Consider the following 15,252-nt stretch of genomic DNA (forward strand, 5'->3'; position numbering starts at 1 on the left):
GACGTACCACAAACGGCCGGTTCAGACGGAAGTTAGAATGCCTATTACACATGCATCACTGCTAATTTCCGGGATCGCAGTACAACTTACGAATTGAGAAGTTGTGTACTTTCCTGCCATCCCTATTTCACGATTAGAATTAATGTGAAATTAATTGATGTGTGTTGTTTTCGGTTCATATCGATCAGGAATAGAACATGAAACACACTCTTTTGAGTTTCAAGGAAGTTGGTTTGAAGGAATCACATCGTTTTCTGCCATCTCGAGAATGCTTTGTGAACTATAACTTGAAAGTGTTTGCCACTTATAGAGGGGAAATACCAAAAGCAAATACTTCGCAGGTATTTTTTGCTTTGCATGCTAGAGGCTACTGAGTCGCAGAAAAATGGCGGGCTGTCAAATTGTCTTATGGGCGCGATTATTCCTTTGATAGATGACAGTAGTGAAAGTGATGTATCAGGAAGTGATAATTTCGGTAGCAGTACGACAGTGACTATGCAAAGCAAGAGGTGGAAGACAGCGCAGATGAAGAAGAAACAGCTTCAGCTGTAATAACTTCGTCCGCTGTTAACTGTTGTGGCGAGAGATGGATTTCGTCACAGCACACAAAAGATTACCCTCGTGGGTGTGCCGAGTACCAAAAAGAATTTCAAGTCTGGTTTAGGTGCTTTTCTGCTGTTATTGGGTGATAAAAGTTATTGGTCTAATTGTTTGAGAGACAAAAAGGTATGTAGCAGAATGTATACTGGGTGCCCCATTGAAACCAAGATCATGCACCAAGAAGCGGGAGGCAGTGATAGGGGAGAAAATTTATGTGTTGGTGGGGCTTGTAATGTTGATGGAGATAATGCAGAAACTCACCCTGAAGAGTTATTTCACCTGGGATGTATTTTTAATAACTTCTGCATTCTCTCAAACAGTGGCAAGGGACAGGTTTGAACACATTTGCATTTTGTTGACAGTTCTATACATATATATATATATATAGGGCCTGAAAGCTTTTTAAAATTCTGCCTTTCCTGGAAAGTATACACGAAAATTTTCGGACGGCCTGTATTTACAACAACATTTATTTCTTGCTTATTTTGTAAATATGTCTGATATAAATAGCATAACAATAAGTTAAATTGTACAAGATCCACCTTTTCAATACGAGATATGTTGGTGATTAAAATTACAACATCATTTATTAAATGGTACCGGTCTCAACATATGGACGTCATCATCAGCCGAATAGGGTCATATACGTGGACGGTTTGAAAAGTTCTCGGAATCTCCGCTAGATGTCAGTGCTAGAGCAACGAGGTTCCCGCGCAATAATCACACATCCTTTGTGAGTGAACACGTGGCGCATCAGTGCTCTAGCTGCAGGAGTGTGGTAGTGACGACTCTTTGTTGTTGTTCCCACATAGTAATTTGTGACAATGGAAAAAACTGAGATTTGAGCATGTAAAGAAAGGTATGAAAGCAAAGGAAATTCATGCCGACTTTCAAAACACACTGGGGGACTGCTCCTTCATTTTCAACTGTTGCCAAGTGGACCAGCGAGTTTAAATTTGGTCGGGAGAGCTTGGATGATGATCCGCGTAGTGGACGGCCAAAAAGTGTTACGACCCCAGAATTTATCGCAAAAGTGCATAAAATGGTCATGGAGGATCGTCGACTGAAAGTGCGGGAGATTGCTGAAGCTGTAGGGATGTCTTCTGAATGGGTATATTATATTTTAACCGAAGAATTGGGTATGAAAAATTATCCGCAAGATGGGTGCCGCGGCTCTTGACGTAGGACAATAAACGCACCAGATTGGAAATGTCCGAACAAAGTCTGGCCCGTTTTCAGTGCAACCAACAAGATTTTTTGCACCGGTTTGTGACTACAGATGAAATTTGGGTTCACTACTATACCCCAGAGACAAAACAGCAGTCAAAGCAGTGGAAACATGCTGATTCACCACCACCAAAGAAAGCAAAGGCAGTGCATTCGGCCGGAAAGGTCATGGTCTCAGTTTTCTGGGATGCAAAAGGCATTCTGCTGATAGATTATCTTCCTACTGGCCAAACAATTACGGGGCAATACTATACAAACCTCCTAGACCAACTACAGGAAAAGATATGCAAAACAAGGCCTGGTTTGGCAAGGAAAAAGGTCATCTTTCATCAGGACAATGCTCCGCCGCACACAAGTGTTATTGCCATGGCAAAACTTCCTGAACTGGGGTATGAATTGTTGCCACATCCACCTTATTCACCTGATTTGGCACCATCAGACTTTCATCTATTCCCCAAGCTGAAAATTTTCCTCGGTGGATGGAGATTTTCTACAAGGGAAGAACTGACAGCCGAATTGGAGAGGTATTTTGCAGGCCTGGAGGAATCTCATTTTCGAGATGGGATCAAGGTATTGGAACATCGCTGGACCAAATGCATTAGTTTACAGGGAGACTATGTTGAAAAATAAAAGCAGTTCCACCGAGATAAGATACTGAATTCTAGTACATTCCGAGAACTTTTCAAACCACCTATGTACAAAGATACACATTAAAGTTAAAACACATAAAATCGACCCTTATAGTTAAAATTATCTATAACAAGTTAAAATATAAAGCATATTTATGCTAAATGTCCTGGTTTGAATATATAATTAGTACAAGATTGACAACTTGTTAGTAACTAATAAAATAAAAAACTGAAGTTCGTAAGCCTCGTAGAAATAAGTTTGACTTTAAAGTTTGAATTTAAATGATATAAATAGGTTCAAAATGAGGAACTTATCCAAATAATATATTTTGTAAATATTGCGGGTGGTTATGGACAACCCTGAACTGGTGTAATCACATATATTACTGAAAAACACTGATAATAATCTCGGTAAGTAGTCCTAAAATTTTCATTACATTATGTTTTGTATTATGAATTCTTTAACTTGATGGTGTCTGAACCTCTGTTGAGCTTCAGTTTAAATACTGCCTGGGAAGTGAGCAGCTCGGGATTAAATTGCCGGCTTGATAAAGCAGACAGCAACAAAATCAAAGCTTTCGAAATGCGAGTCTATCGCCAGGTTTTATGAATGTCATGGGACAGAATGCTGGAATGAAACTTGGGTCCAACACTTTAACCTTTGAATCAAAACAAGTGAACAAGAGAGCAGAGACTGCGTTGGTAAAGGCCAGAAGGTGCCTGTCAGCTGAAAATCCTTGTAACTCTTGTTTGAAACTCCACGAGTATTTTGTTAGTTGTTTACCTCTGTGAACAAAAACACAATGAATGCCGCCAACTTCTGCCCGACACAACAAATGACGGTGGCAACCAATCTGAGATGGCATTATTTTCCACGATTAATGCAATGCCCAATACGGGTACTTTAATGCACGATAAGCTGGCAGAAATTCACTGGACACCCACTAAAACACCCTCCTTACAGTCTAGATTTATTTCCCTGCGATTATAATTTGTTTAGACAACTCAAAGAGGTGTTCGGGGGTTGATGTTAATGCGGGAGTAGGGGAGTTTGTGTGCAACTGGCTGTAGATGCGTCTCTGTTCTTTCTTCGAGGATGGAATGGAAAACTGACAATTCAATGGAGAAAATTTTGTTCTTGAATGAGGAAGTTAGAAGTAACTTGTTGCTTTTGCACCTCTGAGATGAATAACCAAAATGTAAAATTAAATTTCCAGTTTACATTTGAGCACCCTTGTATATCTTGCCTGTAAGTTCTGTTATTTTAAATTCTTTGTAGAGAAGTGCCTGATATCTGCGAGGATACAGACTCTGCTGATGCTACTCCCTCCGTCTCCTTGGACAGACTCAAGAGTCTCCTAGCCTCACAGCTCAAGACTTCTGTTTCCAGGTAAACTTAACCATTTCTGTTCTTTTATTTCATTGTTTGTATTAGAGTCTTGGTTGTGGACACAATGGTTTTAAAAGAAGAGGAGGCACATTCTTGAGACACTTAGCGGAGGGTTGTTATAAAGGGAGAGAGTAAGGAATTCAATTTGAAGTTCGGGCATCAGAAGAGATAGAATTGTTCAACACTTCAACTTCTGTGTGGTAGTACTGGTCCGGTTGATAACAGACCAGTACGAGAAGGGAGCATCAAACAGTTCTGTTTATTAGCTCCTATGGGACAATAGCTTCCGTTAGACAGCAGAAGTGGCACTGTATGTAAGTTAAGTGCTTTCTATACTGACCAATGGTACATTTATTCGTTTAGCTGAGTGTTTGAGGACATGTATGGTTCTGTTCAATGCCCTTGTGCGACCTACAGATCTGGGTGTGGGGGGATGATGATAATGATGATGTAGGGAGAGGGTGAAACCCAGTGATGGCACATAGCCTGCTCCTGTCGAATAACACCAAGGGGTCTGCTCAAGGCCTAACATCCCCATTCAATGGACGAATCACCATCATAAGTGTCATATGACCTCACTTCGTATGAACACTGCTGAGAGGTTTGTAATTGAATCCAGGCTTTTGGCACGCAATTGAGTGATTAGAAATTATTTACCACCGATACTCCTACCCTGCCGGCCAACATTCTGATAGTGAAAATTTCTTCTACCCGTGGGACTCAAACCAGCTAACCATGGTGTCAGACTGTATAGCTCTCATGCCTTGATCATGACCACCAGGACGGCTATGCTACACGGACCGGCAGGTATAACAGCCGGTTACAAGCAGGGGTGATTAACTTCCTTAGGTCTCAGAGAACAAGTAGTATTGACCATGACATATTGATAGAATCTTGATTGAAATAGTTTGACCACAGTCCCACTAAGGTTGTTAAGTCATCAAGTCTGACACTATAGTTTCATTGGTTGAAAAACTCAATCACCATCAGAATGTTGTCCAGCAGGATAGCAGAGCTGATGTAATACAATTCCTAATCACTAGGTTGTGTGCTAGAAGCCTGCATTCTCTCTGCAGTGCTCATATGGAGTGAGGGCATCAGTGTTGATGGAGATTTATCTGTCGGATGGGGGAAGTTAAACCTTGAGCAGACCCCTTTGTGTGATTCAGTAGCAATGGGCTATGCACTGATACCGGGTTTCACTCTCTTCCTACCTCAGTACCATCATCGTCACACACTACGCAGCATTCAGCCGTCACAACCGACACAGTAGTCCTGGTGTGGGTCCCAAAAACTGGAACCATTCTCTAATTGGGGTCTTACCAGAGACTTATACTTGATGATGATGATTGCTATTTAAAGGGCCTAACATCCTAATGGTATAAAATGAGACGAAATGTAATGATGATTTAAAAGTGCAAAACTGACCAGAATTCAAAACGTGGTGATGAAGAATGAATGGATGAATATGAATTTAAATAATCAGCAGATCCAGCTCACAATATTGAAAGTTAAAAATAATTCCAAAATTAATCTGCTGACTAAATTTTTTTTAAAAAAAAGGTGAAGAACAATGATTATGAACTTAAAACAATCAGTGGATTCAACTCTCAATGCTCCACCTACCCAGAAAGTATCTTAAAACAATAGTATATACTGACCAAGGGGCTGCTTCCAAAGCACAATCCTGAATCGATGATGCTTGTTGTCTAAAGGAGCCCAAAATCCAGGTCAATGGCCCCTCAAAACGGTACTTACCACTAGGAAATTAAGAACCATGGTATTTCTCATGTAATGGCACTAATCATGAGTAACGTAGACTTACACTGTTCCACACATAGTGATACTACTCACAGGTTATGTAATATGCACAGGTAATGCAGACCCGTAGTGGTACTACTCGCAAGTAAAGGTGACCCGTGGTGTTCTTCGTATGATGGTACTAATTACAAGTAGTCTCATGGCCTGTTCAATTATCCCTTGATCGCCACTTTTACTGTGATTCCCCCCCCCCTCACAGGGGGTAGACTTATACTTCACATCCTTATTACAATCCCTAAATACCCTCATAACCACATTATGAGATCTGTAACCTTTATTTACAACTTCGTTAATGTAATTACCTCAGTGAAGACCTTTCCTTATATTAACACGTAGGTTCTTACAGCAATCCCCAAAGGAACTTTCACCCCATCAATGCAGTATTTTAAACTGAGAGGATCTTTTTTCTTGGTGAAACTCACAACCTGCATTTTATCTCGTTTACTATATATCATTGTCTGCTGTCCGCCTCACAACATTGTCTAGATCTTTCAGTAGTTGCTCACAATCCTGTAACTTAGTTACTACTCTGTTCAGTATAACATCATCCGCAAAAAAAGCCTTTTTTTGTGATTCCAATTCTTTGCTCATATCATTTATATTTATAAGAAAACATAAAGGTCCAGTAATACTGCCCTGTGGGTTCCCGCCTCTTGATCATTACAGGATGAGATGCTTCACCTACTCTAATTCTCTTAGTTCTATTTTCTAGAAATGTAGTCGCCCATTCAACCACTCTTTTATCTTGTCCAGCAGCCCTCATTTTTGTCAGTAGTCTCACATGATCTACCCTAGTAAAAGCCTTTGGTCAGCTAAAAGCAATACAGTCCATTTGAAATCCTGAATCTAAAAGTATCTGCTATATCTATATATGCTATAATCAAGTACAGTATTTAAGAAATTCTCAATTGTAACAAATCACTGGTGTTATATTTGCAGGGGCTCGCATTCAACCACATCAGCAGCTCCATCTGCAGCACAGGAATCCAGTAAGTACAAGGCGAGTCCTGTAAGGGTTGATGTCCTTCCTGCATGTCATGTGTCTGTAAACAAAAGTGCGATCAACATCACACAGTTCCCACATGCATGCGGAAAACATATGAACTTCAATGAATGGATAGTCAGATTGAAAACCGACAGAAAATCAATAAATTGTACCCCATTACAGTAAGCATTGAACATGCTCTGCATCAGCCAGTAGACAAGCATTGTAGCGTGTTATAGTATTTGGTTCACTCTCTGCAATTCAGTCTCATGAAACTTCAAAAGTTTGTTGCGAATTGCATTTTTCAGTTCTTCTATTGTGTGGGGTTTACTTCTCTATACTCCCATCTTTCAAACTACCCCATGGGGGTCCGACTGGGCCAACAACAGCTGGTGCTAGGTAATGTGAAATTAAACTGTTATACTAACTGCATGCATTCTAGTGCGGAGAAATGAACTACGGTATCTCAAGAGACTCTTTGGTAGTTTGATGATGTAACACTGTCACCCAATTTAGTCGGCTAAGCAGCAGAGAACACTTACAAAATGTCGCAATATGTGACGATGGTTATCGACCTGATCGGGTCGGCATTCGATTTTTAAATAGTAATGGCCAAGTGAAATTGAGAACTCGAACAAATTGACATTACAATGTATTTCAGTAGCGAGATGTGACGGGATGGTGAAGGGACCCGTTTCCTGTGGAAGGCCTGCCAGCTTGGTGAGAGCCCGTGTTTGGGGGACCTAAGAAATTTTAGTTGGTGGCCAGTAGGCTGGCCAACGAAGTAAAGCAAGTCTGTATCTCGCAGGCTGCGCTCAGCGACAGTGGGCTACGATGTTCAGTTTCGGCTCTCAAGCCAGCCAGCTCCCTGGTTGCATCTAAGTAATCATTTCATAGAAACTAACACACAATAGCCTTTGTCGTAGTGAAGGAAGCAAATAATGTGGCTTAAAGTTCTCGCACTAAATCTCCTGCGAAAGGCTAAACAGTGGCCACTGTCCAATCGGGTCGGCAGTTTTATTTCAAGTGTTTGTAATGACCAAAAGTAAATGTGCCGAACCGATCGGGACAGCAGTTGTGAGCCTCTGAATATTAACATTTTGTCTTGTTTAAGGTTTAATGCCAGTACACATGTACAATAAAATAGGAAATAAGGAGAAACTTATGTTTCATTCAAAATGGCACTTAAGTGGGGTGGTTGCCAAATGTAGCATGGCAACTAACGTGTTAAATCAGGAGAGCAAGCTGGCCATAAGCTTGTACTAATTAATGTGTTCCTGAAAAATCATGCACTGTATGCATTGAGTTACGAGTGGTACATACTGTAGTCTTTGTTTGCTGGAAATATCCGAGTGACCTTTCCTATTCATTTTGCTGGAAATATCCGAGTGACCTTTCCTATTCATTCAGTCAGTCTCCTCGTACACTATTCTTTTTTTCCATTTTATTGTGGTAGTCTACAGAGTCCACTGAATATAGTCAGGGATGTGTCTCTACTTAGTAATTAATAAACACACAACATCCCTCGATGATGAAGAAGCCATTTTTGATGTTTTGATTCCCTGTTCCAGCCTAGCGCCATAGCACGCACTGTTAATACTCAAATTTCACTGGTCAGTTCTGTCAAAGACTTGGTAATTCTTTGATCGATTAGAACATGTTCTAATTCACTTTCAAGACTTCTCAAGACTTGTCAAGTATTGCAAGTGATTTGAGAAGAAAATTACGGTATTGTGAAGTCTTGAATTTGACAAAAATTTGATCATTTACAACATGCTTAAGTCTCTTCCTTGTCAAGTTTAACTGAACTACCTACCACGACCTTATCAGTGACAATCTGAGTTATGAATAGAATGATGCATGCTAGATTGGAAAATCCCTTGGTAACTTATGAGGCAACTAGAATTCTCAGAATGTACGCTAATTAGAATGCAAGACAACTTTAAGAAAAGGTTTGGAGAGCCAGTGTTCAGAAGAATCAACTTCATGGCTAATTTAGCATTCCTATGTATCATATTTCTCCAAATCAAAGATGACCCTGAATTCAAGACAAACCCTACTTTTTCCTTCAAAGAAATTAAATTAGGCTCAAAAAGTTCTTTGTAAAATCATATGAATGTCTTTCTTGTACAGTATGCATTATTAGCCTATCTTTGTCTTCATGCCAACGCCGATCATTGGCTTTAGTTATGCCGTATTTTCTTGCTGCTGCACAATTATTCTTTATTTCTGCAGGTTTAATAACCGTTTACTTAAAATTGGCATCATAATATCAAAGAGAACCCATTGAAAATGTGGCAGCAATACCTGTTCCATGTATCTCTATAATATGGCGATCCATTAGGAAAATATGCCTGCTGTCTGTTTAATTTTACTCAGCATCAGGTACAACCAGCTGCCGCTACATGCACGTCTCGCTTGCCAGGTTCAGCCAATGTCAACGACTAGCAATGTGTAGGCCTAATAAAGGCATGGCTGTTAAACGTCAACAAACAAGTTTATTGCACTGTGGTATAACCATTCTGCTCTTGTATTTTTCGCGCACATTTTTTTGTACAGTACGCATTTTAAAGCTATCTTTGTGTTGACGCTAACGCTGAATACCGGCTTTAGTTAGGCCTATGCCCTATTTTCTTGCGGCTGCAAAATTGTTCTTCATTTCCGCATGTTTAAAACGTTCCTTGCTTTGCAAGTCACATGTGACTCGTACAACACTGAAATGTGGTGCTGGACAAAATACACATTTTATTCCTATGCTGCTACGGTGATAAGTTTGCGTAACAGTACGACAGCAAGTCACAAGTAGTATCTGTGTTCTATGGCATAGGTGTATGTTTAACAACTACCTTACACCACGAGGCATGGGTGACTCATGACGCATGGATGTAATACAGCTTTTACTATTTGTTATACGAGTCACCAGTGCCTCAAATTTTTACTAGACATCCCGCTCAACTGCAGTGGACAATAGAAGCTATACATTGTTGATCGAGTATTATCATGCTGTAGCCATCATTGTAGGCTGCGGACATCTGTTGTGACAGCGTGTGAATACCCATGTCATCGTCTGAAGTAACTACAGGTTTAATAACCGTTTACTTAAAATTGGCATCATAATATCAAAGAGAACCCATTGAAAATGTGGCGGCAATACCTGTTCCGTGTATCTCTATAATATGGCGATCCATCTTTTCTATGCAGCATCACAGTAAGAACATTACTTATATACAGATTTCATCATCTTATTCTCAACTATAAGCATAGAAAGCTAAGGAATGTGTGTGAATTGTTTCAGATGAAACGTAGGTCAGATGTTGAGGATGTTTTAGGAGATGAAGATATCCAATGTAGTGATATTGAGAATCCCAATTTTTCATTGTCAATTTCATCATCTTCACCAGTGTCGTCTGGAACTGACACAGATGTACCGTACATGATAGCCACAGTGAAAGTGACAGTGAACAAGTTAAAACACAATCAGTCAAATCAGACTGCAGTTGGTGTGATATAACCAGGAATGATTTAGGCTTCACTGTTTTTCCTGGGGAAGCAAAGGTTCAGTTACAGTTAGAAGAGGGACAGCTCATTGATATACACTCTCGCTTCGTGGATGACAGCCTATTAGAAATGGTGGTTCAGGAAACCAACAGATATGCCAATCAATTTAAACAAAGTCATAATGAGAAAAGCAAGTCCAGAAGTTTGAAATGGAAGGAAATGCTGAGGAAATGAAACAGTCTATAAGAATTATCATGTGTATGGGTCTTGTTCCTCACCCAACTATTAACTCGTACTGGCCTAAGAATGACTTATATGATGTGAGATTTATTAAACGGCAATGCCACGGGATCGTTTCCTTCTTCTCTTGAGATTGTGGCACTTCGCAAACAACGAAGCTAACCAACAACCAGATGATCGTCTTTATCGAATCCAACCCCTTCTTGATAAATTAAACCAAAATTTTGAGAATATCTTGACAATGGGGAAGGAAATAGTTATATATGAAACTATGGTTCCTTGGAGAGGCCGTTTAGGTTTCAGAATGTATATTCCTAACAAAACTCACAAATATGCAGTTAAGGTGTATAAACTCTGTACGAAAGAAGGCTACATGAAGATCTATGCAGGAAAATCCAGTGAGAGTGAAAGCAGAGTAGGTCATGCTCATTCTGTTGTAATGGAGCTTCTACGTGGATTCCTAAATGAAGGATGCATCCTCTATGCCGATAATTTCTACACCAGTGTACCTCTGGCAGAAGAACTTCTGAGGAACGAAACATTTGTGTGTGGGACCCTTCGTAGCAATAGATGTGGACTACCGATGATAGTGAAACAGAAAATGAAGAAAGGAGAGGTAGTAGGTAAGATGTGTCAGCACAGTACTCAAGTTATCAAGTGGGTTCACAAGCGACCTGGTCTAATGCTTTCAACACTGCCGAGCCTTAGTGACTGTCTGGTAGACTCTGGAAAGAAAAACAGAGACAGTGAACCTGTCAGGAAGCCTCTCTCTGTTCTCAATTACAATGGAGCTAAAAAGGGGGTCGATTTCAGCAATCAGATGTCTTCCTATTATCCAGGTCTACGGAAAGGTTTAAAATGGTACGGGAAAGTAGCCCTTGAAGTTATCATTGGAAAGGGCTTGGTTAATGCTTCAATACTTCACACCACGATGTTTGCGAAAAAAATGCCACTACTGCAGTTTCAAGAGAAGGATGCAAGAAGTCTGGTTGAACCACAGATAGAACCTGTCGTCAGTCCTGGGAGGAGACGTGCGCACACTCCTTCAAAGATGGAAGGGCCAGCCAGGAAAGTTCGAAGACGATGCGTGGTTTGTTATAAAGCTCAGCGAGAATGTGGCACATTGAAAGACGCTGACAAGAAAACAAAGCAGGTGACAATGTACTGTGAGGAATGCCCAAACCATTCATGTGCATTGGATGTTTTAATAAGGTTCATAAATGCTGAAATTGAGCTTACTGTGTTCAAAACAAAAACTGCCGTTGTATAATAACAAAGTTAGTGAGATCATGAGTATAGATAGTTTAGGGAGTTTCCAGATCAGTGAAAAGAAATAGACAATTGAGTTGAAATAGAAAACAGTGTTATGTAAAAAAAAAAAAAATTATTTAAAATTTTATATGCAATACCTTTAATCATCATCATCATCATCATCATCATCATCATCATCATCATTTCCCTTTATCCAGCTGTAGCGGGGTAGGGGCAAATATGGTTCCTCTCCACTTTCTTCGGTCTTTCCACCACTCCTCCTTCAACACTGTGCCCCAGTCCAGGTTTCTTTCTATAATGCTGCGTTGGATGGTATCCTTCCATCTCAATCGTGGTCGTCCACGGCCTCTCCTTCCTTGGATTTGTATTTCCATCACCTTTTTTGGCATTCTTTCATCGCTCATTCGCTTTATGTGCCCAAACCATCTTAGTCGGCTCTTTTCTATTCTATTATTCATTTTTTCCACTTTAATTTCTTCCCAGATTTTCTCATTCCTTATTTTGTCTCTTCTACTCTTCTGTATCATACTCCTCAAGAACTTCATTTCGGCTGTCTGTATTCGACTCTCATCCTTCTTTGTCATTGTCCAAGTTTCTGCTCCGTACATTGTTATGGGTACGTAATACATCTTGTACATAGTATCCTTTGCTTCCGTTGGCACATCTTTGTCCCATAACATGTTTCTTACACTATGATAGAAACAACTTCCAGCTTGAATCCTTTTACTAATCTCAGCATCCAGTCGAGCATTCTCCATTAATTCACTCCCCAGGTATTTAAACGTTTCCACTACTTCCAGGGGCTTGTCTGCAAGTCTAATCTGACCTTTCCCTTCTTTCTCCCCTCTAGTCATAACAAGGGTTTGAATGTCATCACCATATCATTCCCGTATTCCCAATGCTTTTCCATTAGTTGTCTCTTAATGAAAATGGGCTCTATTGTTGACCTTCCACTTCTGAAAACAAACTGATTTTCCTGTATCTGATTCTCAGCCCTCAACCTTATTCTACTTTCCAGTATCCTTTCCATTATCTTGGCAACGTGAGATATTAGAGTAATTCCCCTGTAGTTCTTCAAAACTTTCTTATCACTTTTCTTGAAAATTGGGAAGATTATTCCTTTTTGCCAATCCTCAGGGACCTCCTTATTCTCCCAGACATTCCTGAGAACCCGATATGTCCACTGCAGGCCTACAGCTTCAGCTGCCTTTATCATCTCCACTGAAATTTCATCTATTCCAGCAGTTTTTCCATTCTTCATCTTTCTTACTGCCATTTCAATTTCATTCATTGTAATTTCTTTATCCATTTCTTCATCAACTAATTGCCTTTCCTGGTCGTCCATTGAATGACTGTCATCCGTTCTTATGTTCAGCAGCTTCTGAAAATACTCTCTCCATCTCTTTCTTATTTCTTCTGGCTTTGTTAAAATTATGCCACCTTCATCCTTCACAAATCTGGTGTTTACTTGATCTCTCTTTTTGTTTCTTAAGATACCATACAGTAATTTCTTGCTGTCCTGCGTATCATCTCTCATTATCTGTGTGAATAAGGCCCAGCTTTTCCTCTTTTCTTCCTCCACTACTTTCTTGGCCAAATTCTTTGCCTCCACATATTTTCTTCTACTTTCTTCAGTCTTAGATGTTTTCCATGCTTTCCATGCCATTTTCTTTTCCTTCACTTTAATCTTTACCCTATCATTCCACCAGTGTGTTTCTTTGTCTTTCACATTTCCTGATGTTCTACCACACACCTTTTCTGCACGTCCAACCAGTGCTTCCTTAAATCTTTTCCATTCCTCTTCAACATTCCCCACCTCTGTCCTGGGTACCAAGGGTATTATTTCCCTTTGAAATTCTTCTTGTATGCTTTTCTCCTTCAACTTCCATACTTTAATTCTTTTCTCTCTTCTTAATTGGGGTTTTTCAATCTTTCCAACTTTCAATTTTCCTATCACAACTCTATGATCTCCACAAAGGCTTCTTCAGGCATGGCTGTTAACATCTACAAGGTTCTTCCTGTGTTCTTTCTCTATGATTATATAATCAATCATGGTCTTTTTTCGTCTGTCTCCCCAACCATACCTTGTAATGTGCTGACTGTTCTTCTTCCTAAACCAGGTGTTTCCAACAATCATTTGATTCCTCATGCAAAAATCCACCAACAACTCACCTTCTGGATTTACATTTCCATATCCAAAGGGCCCTACAACATCTTCCTTTCCTTGTCTTTCCATTCCAACTTGTGCATTTAGATCTCCCATCAGTAGTACTTCCTTATCTTCTATCTGTCTCTCCACTTCCTCTAAGAAGTCCTCTAGATGTTCATCTATGCAACCAGTTTGTGGAGCATACAACTGAAATAGATCTTTCACGCCATTTTCAAAATGGAGTCTCATCATCATCCTATTGCTGATGTACTTTGTATATTCCACATATTCTTGGATTTCTCTTCTAAGTATGATGGCCACTCCATGCCTTTAATATAAAGCAAAGAAAATGTTCGTTTATTGTTTGCGTAAAAATGCATTTACACTCATGTAAATCAACCTTTACCAACATGTAGAAAGGGATGTTAACGCTCTGTCCTGTGTTACGCGAGGCACGGATGACTCGTGGACTTTAATGACTTTTGCCATTAACTTCCTTAAAGAATGTGTTAAAGCTAAATTTAGTACCCAAATTCTTGAGACCACTGCAAAGGAAAAGCATTCCGTTTCAAAACTCGACTATCACCCAAAACAAAGTCAACAACATCTGGTTGAAGGACGAGATTAAACAACTATACAGGAAAAAATCATTCTTAAATTTACAGCTTTATCGAACACATTTAACCCTTGCACAACACTTATCCCCTCTTGAATGGCAATCTTTCCTAAGACATACTGACAATAAATTAACCAACGTACTAGAAAAGAAACAAGACACATTAAACCTCAAACTAGCCCATCTGAAGGGAACCAAACCAAGCACATCAAACCACAATAAGAACAATGATACTACATCCATTATTTCAAACAACACCCCTACCACCATCAATTTGTCTGACACCACCTTCTCTGACATAGAAATGAACCTCCTAAACAGAGGCCTAAAACACAATTGGCCTAACCCCAATACTATCGATGACCTAACCACCACTATTGCAGAAGTAGAATCCAACATTAGTAAACAGATCACCACAGAGAAACAAAATGACATCAGACATGAAATAAAAAAGAAACTGCCCTCCCTAGTTAAAGAGTTAAAAACCAACAAAAACAGTACCCTCTCAAAACAAGTCCATGCCTTAAAGACCAAAATAAACACCAATAACGTTATAGTAACAAAAGCCGACAAAGGTAACACAACTGTACTCATGAACAAACAGGACTACATCAAAAAAACTGAAGAATTCTTTTCCGACACAACCTACACCACCATCAACAAGGATCCTATACCAAAAGTACAACGCAACTTGAAAACCCTTCTCAAAAATTCAACTTTCCTCTTAAATGACCAAGAAATCTTTAAACTAGTCAACATGAATCCAACTTTACCCACAGCCAAGTCCTTACCCAAAACCCACAAAAAAGACATCCCCATCCGACC

General features: G+C 39.8%; 1 protein-coding gene across 2 annotated transcripts in view; it reads left to right on the forward strand.

Moving 5' to 3' along the window:
- Positions 1–15,252, forward strand: part of LOC136884505 (uncharacterized) — a 73,979-nt gene that overhangs the window by 51,089 nt on the left and 7,638 nt on the right. For both annotated transcript variants that reach the window (XM_067156722.2, XM_067156720.2), the window contains 2 exons: positions 3,736–3,846; positions 6,607–6,656. In XM_067156722.2, coding sequence (XP_067012823.1) covers positions 3,736–3,846; positions 6,607–6,656 — 161 coding nt within the window. The remainder of the gene's footprint in view (positions 1–3,735; positions 3,847–6,606; positions 6,657–15,252) is intronic.

The sequence above is a fragment of the Anabrus simplex genome, chromosome 12, assembly GCF_040414725.1.
Source record: "Anabrus simplex isolate iqAnaSimp1 chromosome 12, ASM4041472v1, whole genome shotgun sequence".
NCBI classification, from domain to species: Eukaryota; Metazoa; Arthropoda; class Insecta; order Orthoptera; family Tettigoniidae; genus Anabrus; species Anabrus simplex.